At 38.6% G+C, this 12,070-nt stretch overlaps 1 protein-coding gene across 1 annotated transcript in view; it reads left to right on the forward strand.

The window, feature by feature from the left end:
- The window catches only part of YWHAZ (tyrosine 3-monooxygenase/tryptophan 5-monooxygenase activation protein zeta), a 31,363-nt gene extending 21,849 nt beyond the window's left edge, over window positions 1-9,514 (forward strand). The window contains exons 3-6 of the mRNA XM_084620493.1: window positions 4,651-4,774; window positions 6,324-6,487; window positions 6,598-6,693; window positions 8,463-9,514. Coding sequence (XP_084476619.1) covers window positions 4,651-4,774; window positions 6,324-6,487; window positions 6,598-6,693; window positions 8,463-8,522 — 444 coding nt within the window. The 3' untranslated portion in view covers window positions 8,523-9,514. The remainder of the gene's footprint in view (window positions 1-4,650; window positions 4,775-6,323; window positions 6,488-6,597; window positions 6,694-8,462) is intronic.
- The last annotated feature ends 2,556 nt before the right edge of the window (window positions 9,515-12,070 follow it).

Raw genomic sequence — 12,070 nt, forward strand, 5'->3', positions numbered from 1 at the left:
ACAAAAAAAACTCCTAGTTTCTTAATCAGCCATTAGTGCCTCCCTCCCTCCAGGGTGCTCTTTATTTACCCAACTACAATACGGTTCATGAAGGACCTCATCAAGGCCTTCACATCAGTCATTAAACCAACACCAACCACTATGGAATCATAACCTCGTGCTGTCAAAGTTCTGGTCCTTCATTTGAACCTGTAGCAACATGTTCCATGTCCCACCTATCCATGAAACTGGAGTTTCTAGTGGCTATCACTTTGGCCAAGAGGGTCAATGAACTGGGAGCCCTCATGGCGGACTGCCCTTCATGGTATTTCCCAAGGACAACATATCCCTTTGCCTTCACCCTACGCTTCTACCCAAGGTCATTTCTGAATTCCACCTTAACCAGTGTATTCACTTGCCTGTTCTTTTTCCAAAATCCCACCCTTCTTCTGAAGAGAAGAGACTTCATTCCCTTAATGTCAGGCAAGCACTGGTCTTTTACCTGAAAAGAACCAAGCCTATCAGGCAGTCTCTAAGACTCATTGTGATAACAGAGGTGTCCTGTGGTCAAGCTATATCATCTTAGAGGATTTCTAAGTGGGTTTCTGGCTGCATTATCAGATGCTACAAACTGGCTCACCTCCATGGCAAAATAACGGCCCACTCCACAAGAGCACAGGCTGCCATGGTATAATCCCTACAGGAAGTCCCAATGTAGGACATATGCAGAACTACCTGGAGTTCCGTATGCACATTTGGTAGGCATTATGCTCAAGTCCAGGCCTCTGCTGTAGCAGTCAGAGTACTGCTTGTCAGTCACCCATATGTGAAAGGGGGGTGGTGGGATAGCTCAGTGGTTTGAGCATTGGCCTGCTAAACCCAGGGTTGTGAGTTCAATCCTTGAGGGGGCTGTTTAGTTGATCTGGATTGGCCCTGCTTCGAGTTGGACTAGACGATCTCCTGAGGTCCCTTCCAACCCTGATATTCTGTGATTCTGTGCTCGAAGAAGAAATAGAGGTTACTTGCTGTGACTGGGAGTTCAAGATGTGTGGTCCCTATCTGTATTCCACTACCTGCCTTCCATCTCCTATGCTTCGGTTCTGGATTGGATTTGCCATAAGAGGAGGAACCTGAGGAGCTATCGACCTGCACTGTCTCTTATACCCTCTCTTGGGAGCACAAGGAGATCTGTTGCACATGTGTGGGCCAATGGACACTGCTTGCTAAAATCTCCAGACTCTAGCACATGTTGTACATGCATACCCCACGTGTAGAATACATATAGGGGCCGCACATGTCAAAGAACTTCCAGTTACAGTAAGTAACTGCCATTTCTTGAATTTGTATTTTATGTACTTTGCTGTGGTATATAGCAACATAGATAATACTTCTCTAATCACATTAGAGAAGACAATCGAGCAATTTACGAAGCTAGTGGTTGCACAGCAAACAGTGGTAGACAAAACTAAATGTTGATACATAGACTTCTGGATTGTACAGTGCTGAGCACACTAACAGACATTCAAGTTAATGCATGGTGAAAGGAATAACTCGAACTAATAAGTTTTTTGGGTTATATGTGGACAGTAATCATTCCAGAAAGGCTCAGCTATAATCGTGAATCGCTTAATGCATGGCACTGGTCCCAAAAAGCTGCAGGCAGTGGATATGTAGAGAATGGAATAGTCAGTATTTTTAAGCATCTTGTCTAAATAGTCCTTGCTTGTAGTTAGGATTGTATAATCTCAAAGATGCAGCAGAAACAAAACCCAGTCATATAGAAATTGGAAAGATTAGGTTGTCTCCTTAATAAAGGAGACTGATAAGGAAGGAATAAACCTTGCTTCAGTACGTGCTCCCCCATTAACCACCAGGGATTGGGGAGCAGTGCATAACTCCTATGTTCAGGGTGTGTTGAGGAAATTTACACCTTCTTTTTCCGAGCAGCTGGCTGCACTGTTAACATCTCAGCTGTACAAGAGGCTTTCCTAATTAGTAATCCTTTCTACCACCAGTGCAAATATGTCTCTTCACTTGGTAGTAAGCAAACAAAACTATTAAGCAACGGTTATTTTTATGGATTTAGAATTTCACCTGGAACTGTGGCAGTGGGGAGTTAATAATAAAGGGATATGCATGCTACTGATTGCTAACTGCCAGACTTCATAAAAGAAGCTAGTTATTCTTCTGCATAGCTGGAATCATGTTGCAGAAAACTTCTGGGGGTAATTCCAATTTCTTGACATTTGTAACTGAGAATGTATAGATATGGCTTATCTGAGGGTGGGGGGACTCGTACCAAAGGGTTATGTGCATACTAACCAATCTGGTAAACATTCTTTTCAGGGCTATAATTAAGAATGAGTGTACTGGCTTTTTTTCTTTTTAGTTCTTGATCACCACTGAATTTAATGAAAGCTGCAAATTCTTGGCACTTGTGAAAAGCAGGTCATAAGACTAAAATTTTGAAGGGTGCCTGGTTAGAACAAAGATTAGGGTGTTCTCCCTCGCTGTGATACTAACTTGCCTTTGGGTCAGATCTCTGCCCAAGGATTGGCCCTGCTGCGACCATTCATGCCAGAAGCAAGAACCCACCAGTCAGTTCTCATGTCTTGTTACGCATCTGTAGGAGTTGATACCTACTTCACAGGAGCTGAGAAGATGCTGTGAGAATCACTAATCTGATGAAAGATGCTAGAAGTATGCAGTACTAAAACTACACTAGTGGGCTTTCTCTAACCTTCATAGAGTATAGACAATAGACATTCCTTCTGGTCTGACTCTTGCTTCCACCCACCCAACATCCTGGCTACCCCCATCTGCAGGGGTATGGAGAGACATTTGGCTTAAAGTAGTTTTTCATCTTGAATGTGGGTGGAATTGGTCTTCAAGTCATATTAAATTTCACAACTCACGAAAATTAACAGCGACCCTTTTTAAGAGTATTGCTACATCCTTTAATTGGTTCACTCCTCCCATATCACTTTACTCAATGAGACACATGGTTTTTCCTGCTACATCACATGCTGTTTGCCAAATCTGGTACCAAAGGTGCCGGTATAAGAATTCAGTACAAGTGTGTTCTGAATATGGGGATAGCGTCCCTCCCCAAGAAGGAAACATGCATGTTGCTTCTGCTCCAACTGATTTCCTAGTTCAGTCATGTAGTAGTAAGTGCTGCAAAACTCTCCATAGTTCTGGAGTCTTGAACACCCCCCAATTCTATCATGAGTTTGAAAGGATAATCTAAGAACAGCGTGAGATAAAAGTTGAAATGTTAGGGGTTTATTTGTAGAAGTTAAATAGCGGAAAAGTTATCGTTAATCAATAGTCTCTTATCAAACTTTAACATTACATACCCCAGATATCTTTAAATTATAACATGTGTAACTGCCTCTAAAATCTCACTCAACTTTAGATGAATGCTATGCCCAACTTTTTCAACGTGGGTGTTAGACACCTAAAGAAGTGGCCTCCACTCTTAGAAGAAAACTGAGTCATTTATATAGGTGCCTAACTTTAAGCACCTAAGTTGGGGGAGGAAACTTGACTACCATGCTAAATCTGAAATGTCCTGAAAAGTCAAAAGAAACAAGTACTAGCGATGACTAGTCTTATCCAGTTCTATTGTGGTGCAAAAGCAATGTGGCTACACTTCAGCTAAAAACATGCTACAGTGTTTTATTAACATAATTATAAACATGCACCATTAAATGATGTAAGATATAGAATATTGATAGGATAATAATGTCCCAGTGTAACATACAGTTAATGCTAGTAGGTACAAAAGTGTCAAGGTGAATAGTTGCATTGAGCCAAGTACTGTAGTGTTTTTAAATAGTGCTTCTATTCCACTACTGATCAGAATCTGATTTACTTTAAACTTTTAGTAGTGGTGTCTGAAACAACATTTGAGAACCAATGTTTGTAATATTGTTTCTATCTGTTAAAATTTTAGTCAGTGTATGCAGGCATACTGTCCTCAGTTTAAGACTCCATTATTAGAACTTATTAGAATTTACAACTAGCAAAATGGAATTATATTCAGATTGGGTAGAGAGGTTATAAAACCAAACATTAACTAGAATTTTTTGTAATCACTGTCTTATGTGAAGTATAAATATATTGCTCCTTTTCAAGGTACTGTTACTCATTTCTCCTCCAGATAACCCATTTTAAATCAGAGTTAAGGAAGAATATGCTAGAAAAACAGTCAAGAATTACGTATGGCATGTTACACAAATAGGTTTTAGGTACTCTCTAATAAGTGACTTCAAACAAATGTAAAATTGCTTTGTAGCCTGGGTGATAGACTCCACATTGTTGCTATGTAAGCACTAATGCTGATACTACTGTAGCTGAAAAAAATCTCCCAGTTTACAATGCTGCTTCTTTCATAAAGTGGAGTTTCATAGGCAGTTAACCTACATTTCGGTTATTTAGGTGTTTTGTTCTGCTGAACATTCTGTACCTAAAACAATTCCTCCTGTAGATCGCAACATGGCACATTCAGCAAAGAAGTGGATAAAAACTAGGCTGACTAAAGCTTGTTATCAGAACCAAGTTTTCTTGACTTTTTGAAAAACCTGCAATATAACTAATTTGATGGATCTACAATACTATTGAAAGGTATGGTTGTGTAAAACATAGTACTCTTTGTTTTGATTTTAGTCTCTGTTGGAAAAGTTCTTGATTCCTAACGCTTCTCAAGCAGAAAGTAAAGTTTTCTATTTGAAAATGAAAGGAGACTACTACCGTTACTTGGCTGAGGTTGCTGCTGGGGATGACAAGAAAGGTACAGTATGTCAGCTTCTTGTTAAATTTGTCAGAAAATGGGCTTGCTTTAAATGGGACAGTGCTCTTTCTCTGATTCTGGGAGATGATTAATGTTAAATAGAATTAAAAGGTGGTTTAGCTCTGTGGTTATAGAAATTCCCAGTTTATTGCCTAAACGTGGTAGGTCAATAGCTCTCAAACAAGAGTCCCCAGGAATTCTCCCTTACAAGTGTGCTTTGCAGATCCCCACTGTAGCAAACGTGTGGTTGGTCATGTAACACTCCTGAAGCAGTCAACCATTATGCTTGTGTATGTGTATACCCCTAGTTTCAGAACAGAGATATGAATTCCCTTTGCCCCAGCCATCTCCATTCATATTCCCGCCTTTGGGTGCGGGGTCAGTACCCTACCCTTTCTCCACAAGGCTTAATATTTAGCTTTTTTGCTAGACTTGCTACACTTCTACAATATTTTTAAAAATAGCTGACAAAACTAGGTGTTGACCCTCAATGAGGCTGGAACCCACCTTGGAAGGGAAGTGGCTAATGACCCAAACTCATGATGTACTGGAATCTAGGAATTGTATTGCCATCCCATAAATTGGTTTGCTTATTGTTTTAGAAAAAAATTTTACCTGTCTGCTGTATCTACATAGATACAAACTTGTAACAACCTAGTAGACAGATTAGCAAGGGTAAGCAGTACCCCTATAGCTTAGTCTCTTAGTCCTTGAGGGTCCAAACACCTAGTTTGTCTATTTTTTAAAATACTGTAGAATTGTAGCAAGTCTAGCCAAAAAAAGGTTTGTCTTTCTAATTCTAAACTTGTACCCGAACAGTTCATGGTAAGTCTCTTCTGCTTTGTTTGCAAACTGTTCAGAACTGACTTTGCATTGAACCCGAACTGAATGGTGTATGGGGCCAGTGCAGTGGCACCAAAATCATACCCAGAGACTATCTGTGTCTTCCTTCAACAAAGAGAAGAGTTACATATTTGTACCCAACAGTTATTTGTGTAGGAGAAATAGTTTCACAAAGTTTTATAAGCAATTGCAAACGGGGGCTTATAATGGTAAATGTGGGAGCAACATTAATCTGCAATGCTGCCAACCCTGTCTGTAATAAAAAGTAGATTTGGAATACTTTGCAGCATTAAAGAGACACTGTCAGATGAAATTGTAATCTTATACATATAGATTAGATACTAGAATTCTGAAACTTATGCTAAATTTTTTGTTCCTTGCCTCTTCATTCTTTACTAAATACTATAAAAATGCTGCAATGCTTAGGTGGCAAATTCAGCTTTACATATTGACCAGCTATCTCCATCCAGCCTTAATGCTTATTGTGGGCCAAAGCTAATTTGGACATGTTGCTTTAACTGGCTAATTCCGCAAAACTGTTTTTAAAACAGTATTATGCTATGAAAATATTTGTAAAGCTAAGAGCTCCTTATTAATGAGGAAACTAAACCCAAACCTATTACTCATGTTTGTTACATGATAAAAACATAGGTCTTGAACACAGCTGTGTAAATGCATCTAAATTATTTACATGTTTTTCTTGAAGGGATAGTGGAGCAGTCACAACAGGCGTATCAAGAAGCTTTTGAAATCAGTAAAAAGGAGATGCAACCAACACATCCAATCAGATTAGGTCTGGCTCTGAACTTCTCTGTGTTTTACTATGAGATTCTGAATTCCCCGGAGAAAGCCTGTTCCCTTGCAAAGACTGTAAGTTTTTAAAAAAGAATCAAAAGCTTAAATGTTGTATGTAACCTATATTATATGGGCAATAACATTTTTTAAAAATTTATTTTTTTTTTTTTTAAAAAACCCTCTAGGCTTTTGATGAAGCCATTGCTGAACTTGATACGTTAAGTGAAGAGTCATACAAAGACAGCACACTAATAATGCAATTACTGAGAGACAACTTGACAGTAAGTACCATTAAAACTTGCTTGTTAAGCAAGGAATTTTATTACATGTCATCATGAATCAAGCATTTTGTTCATTGCTTGACTCTAACTAAAGCATATGAGCAGTTAACTGGGGGCTACTATTTTATGCCTAACATGTAGGTAAATAATGTTTGTTAGCAGCAAGTTGTTATATTCCTGAACTGAAATTTTGTTCACACTTTTGCCTCCCATGGTAAGTTAACAACTTTCAGTTTCTATGATCCCATAATTGGCAAATCCACTACATCGTTGAATAACTACACTTTCTGGCTTATGTAAGGAATCTAGCATTTTTAAAAACAAGCTGCAATGTAGGTTAACTTTCACTTACTTACTTTTAGTGTTATCCCCTAAAAATGGTATTGAAAGCTTTGACTGACAGTGCAATCTTTACATCCTCTTGGAATTTTTTTTTTTTTGGTGGGGTTTTTTGTTTTGTTTTTAGAGCTACTCTTCACCTTTGTGTAATGGGTCCAGCCTGATCATATGCATAAGGCATGGGCCCTAGTGTAGTTCTAAATGGCTAAATATCATCCAGTGAGGTGTCAGTTGCCTCAGCAGTAAGGTGGGGTTTTTTTCCTCCCTTTTCTTCGTCCCCCCAATGGTTCGTTCTTGCTCATGTTCTAGAGGATTTTTTTTTTTCCAGGTTTACTTGATATTTATGCAAACAAATATTTTGTGAGGTAGATATACTTGAACTTAGTACTAAGACCAATATAAACAAGCTTGTTTCCTTTTTTGGTCATGTTTTTTTATTTGAAACTTCTCTAGAATCAGTGTTATTCAGAAGTCTTACAAGTGAGCCACAGAACAGTAACTTTTAATTTGTTAAAAACAACAAGGAGTCCTCATGGCACCTTAGGGACTTAACAAATTTATTTGGGCATAAGCTTTCGTGGGCTAGAAGTGGGTTCTAGCCCACAAAAGCTTATGCCCAAATAAATTTGTTAGTCTCTAAGGTGCCACAAGGACTCCTCGCTGTTTTTGCTGATACAGACTAACACGGCTACCACTCTGAAACCTTTTAATTCATTGTTACTCAAACTGACTACTATCCACAGCATGAATCTAGATTGGCCTGCATGTTTTCTGAAATTGTTTCCTGGTAGATACCATGTCTCGGCACATCTGTCATTTATTTTCTGGCCAATTTTTAGGTATTTTCATGCTGCTTCAAGTTTAAGCAAGGAGCATTTGCCATGTGGCATCTGCACTGCATTCAGGCCAGGAACAAGGCTGCACATCTTGCACAGTATTCTCCACTGCCTTGCATCACTTACACATATGCAAAGTGTGTGTAAATGTCTACTATTCTGAATTCGTAGTATTTTATACTATCTTTGCACAAGAGTGAATGTTGATTTAAGATATGTGCAAGGCAGTGAAGAATTAAACCCTTTAAGGTCTTTCTACTTGTGAGGGCCTTGGCAGCTAAGGGATCCAATTGGAGCGCCACCTTTTGAAGCAGAGGGATGCTCCAAAGCATAGTGTGATAGCAATGACCGAAAGACCAGCTGAGGGTTTGCTGACCAGCTGATAGTTAAACTCCCAGAGGAGCAACAAACTCCCAGTGACAAAGCCTTTAAGCAATAATACCATTCAAGGTAGGAAGAGCTTCCCCCTTGAAGAAAAGTAGAAATATTACTGATATCCTCGTCTACTCATAATATTTAGCAAGAATCTGGAATGGGATGGGTTTTCAGCATTCTTGCAAATGCAAACACTTTACTGCTTTTTCTCTCAAACAGTTGTGGACATCGGATACCCAAGGAGATGAAGCTGAAGCAGGAGAAGGAGGGGAGAATTAACCAGCCTTCCAACTTTTGTCTGCCTCATTCTAAAATTTACACAGTAGACCATTTGTCACTCATGCTGTCCCACAAATAGTTTTTGTTTACGATTTATGACAGGTTTATGTTACTTCTATTTGGATTTCTATATTTCCCATGTGGTTTTATGTTTAATATTAGGGGAATAGAGCCAGTTAACATTTGGGGAATTTATCTGTTTTCATCTGAGGTGGCCAATATAGGGTTGTGAAATTTTTATACAAGTTTTACATGTTTGGCATAGTACTTTTGGTATACTGTGGCTTCCCACAAGGTGGCCAGGGTTAAACAGCTTCCTATGTTGAGCAAAGAAAACTGCGTGCATATTGGTCTGTCATGATGGAAAAAGGGGATAATCAGTTGCAGCCACAGGTGTAGTTAGTGTGAGTACTTCAAAGCTGAAGCATACCATGGCTGCGGGGGAACAGATGTCCCATGGATATTGCATGTCAAGCGTGTGAAATCCTATGGAATATACAATCAAGTGTACATCTTTGATTGCAGCTGAAAAGCGTTCCTTAAGACAGTTTTGATCACCCAGTCAACTTTCTCTAGAGAAAGGCAGAAACGGTTCACATTCCATTATTTGTAAAGTTACCTGCTGTTGCTTTCATTATTTTTGCTACACATTTTATTTGTATTTAAATGGTTTAGGCAACCTAAGAACAAATGTACAAGTAAAGATGCAGTAAAAATGAAATGCTTGATATCCATAACTACACTGTATATTGAGCACAGCAGTAAAACAAAAACCCATGTATTTAACTTTTTTAGGTTTTTTTTTGCTTTTGTGATTTTTTTGATACTTGCCTAACATGCATGTGCTGTAAAAATAGTTAACAGGGAAATAACTTGAGATGATGGCTAGCTTTGTTTAATGTCTTATGAAATTTTCATGAACAATCCAAGCATAACTGTTAAGAACATGTGTATTAAGTTGATGTAAGTGGAATAAAAGTTTTATGAATGGACTTTTCAACTACCTTCTCTGTAGCTTTCATGTAAATCTGTCTTCCTGTTCTGAATTTTTTTTACAGGGATTCTAGAGAAACTTCACTAAAACGAGAGGCATGGCGAAATATCTTGACTATTCGAATGTCAGTTTTCCCCTGATTAAATGATTCTCTGCATCCAGATTTTGGTTCACTTTCCGCAGGAAATGAAGTAGCAAGATTAAGAGCTTGTCTTAACTATCTTGAAAGCTGAAACTACATTGTCCTGCTAAAGTATGTAATACATACTTGAAGGGGCTAGAGCTGCAGGAGGCTTTTGAGTGTCCAGATGGTACACCCATAAAGGCATTTAAAGCCACGGAAGAGAATATTACAAAAGTGCAACCAATACAGAAAAGACCTGGGGGAATGGGGGGACTACCTTCAAGACCCAAAAATTCCATGTGCATCAGGGCATGACCAGAACTAATCTTTGGAGCAGATCCGGAATCTGACCATCACATTGAATCTCTCCATTTGCTTTTGTGTTCTTGCTCTTAAATGGAGCGTTGGAGAGTCTTGACAATTTCTCTGAACCCTCAGAGCACTTTACTATTTGATTCTGGGAAAGGATCTGGAGTCTAATTCTTTCTCTTCCATTCCCCTAGCATAGGCCCCCTGTAAGAGCTGCATTGACAGCAAACCTCTGACAAGTATCTTCATTACCTTCAGGGATGTCAGTGTGAACTTGACATAATCGAGACGGGCGGAGCACTTCTTGATCCTCATTTGGTGTTCCACTGATGGCAGAAACAACATTAATTTCATTTCTAACATTCTGTGGAATTATAGAATAAATGAAAATATTTTAGAATGAAGCTGAGTAAAAACTAAAATAAATGGGGATGAAAAGTATCACACAGAAAACTCAACAGTACTGTATCTGTAAGCACAGCTTAACGTGCTATTTACATCCACTTTTTGTAGCATTTTTTACACCAAATAATGGATGCTTCACTGTGGTAGAAACAGGGAACTCTTGAAGGATGAAGTGAACTGAGTTGCTAGATTGGATGTCTGCTTTCCAGCTCAGCTGACTTTCTAGAATACACTGGATTTTACCAAACAGTGCCTCCCCTGCACAGTTGTCTTTCCCTCCTTTTACAAATTACTCTGCTGTCTTACATCCTAGTCAACTGAATAGCAAATTCAAAGTGGCCTGAGAAATCTCTAAAAACAGCTGAGACCCACACCCAACAAACAGTATAACAAAACTGATGGAAGAGGGTGGGGAGGATAATCTCTATATTAAATGTATAAATGTTATGAGTAGGCTCACGTGTTAAGAATCTACTTTTTCTAATTAGGGTTCACAACAAAATCATACAAATCTATGATGACTTCAAAGGTGGGAGAATGCAAATAAGAGCAAATAGATTGCAGGGGAAAGTAAGTGTGAACAAGTTCCCTTATTAAAAGGAAAAGCTGACAAATCACCCAAGATCACTTCTTACAGTTCCATTCTTTTCTCTAGCATTATAACTAACTGTATAAAAACCAAATACCTGTCTAAAGGAAAAGGCAGTAATTGGTTAAGCTTCCTGCCATGACTAAATAAAGGGCCCAGTTCTAACCTGAAATCTAAGTGTAAACTGAGTTGTCTGTCAGAAGGTGGCTAATACATTAAGAGGATTTTCAAAGCCACTTTCTTAACAATGAACCAAGGATAGGTATCTGCAGTATGTGGTGGCTCTATTTCTATTTCATAACTTTTGATGAAGACACAGCTTCACTGTGTGAAAGCGGTAGAATTTAACATCAGAGTTGCATGGGTTGTTTTTCCCCCCATTCTACGAATAGAATTAATTTAGACTTTGAAATAGTTTCAGCTGAAGTTTTTTTGGTCTAACCCTGCATCAAACTTTCAAAGGAGAGTTTGCCGCCTCCTGTTAAACGTAAGTAGGATGCTAAACTAGTAAGTCCTGCAGTTCTTTGTTTAATGTTCTAGTTACAAGTAAGTTAGACCATTTTATCATCTAGGAATACGCTATAAATATAATTCCTGGTTTTATATAATGCTTTTCATCAATAGATCTCAAAGAGCTTTATAAAAGGTCATTATCCATAGGAAATTGTATCCAATGTTTTTAGATGTGAAACTATTTTCTAAATATCTTTAGCACAGAGTGCTCATCCTGGAGTCTTGATCCCCACCCCAACTCTTGATGCTAGAATTTTCCACAGCACTTGATTAAAAATGTAATTGCTTCTATGGAATGAGTCTCCTGCCTGTTAGTGCAAGTAAATTTTAACACCAATCTAAGGCTCTTTTCTTATTTAGCTATTTAATTCTTTATTTGCACTGCATATTGCCTAATTAGAACAGTAATTTTCAAGAGTGCTTGTATTACAAGCAGAACCCATGCAGCTACATCATCCAGAATCCCATCAGCTGAATGTTCTGTTGTGTAAGCAGAGGGACATGGTGGTGAAAGCTCCTTAAACATTTGGGCATGGAGAAGACAGTGGAAGGGGAGAATTGTCTACAAAGAGAGGTGTGTTAACTACATGTTATGGCAAGGGCCCTACAACTAA

Source organism: Lepidochelys olivacea, assembly GCF_965140295.1.
Source record: "Lepidochelys olivacea isolate rLepOli2 genome assembly, chromosome: 2".
In the NCBI taxonomy this organism is placed as follows: Eukaryota; Metazoa; Chordata; order Testudines; family Cheloniidae; genus Lepidochelys; species Lepidochelys olivacea.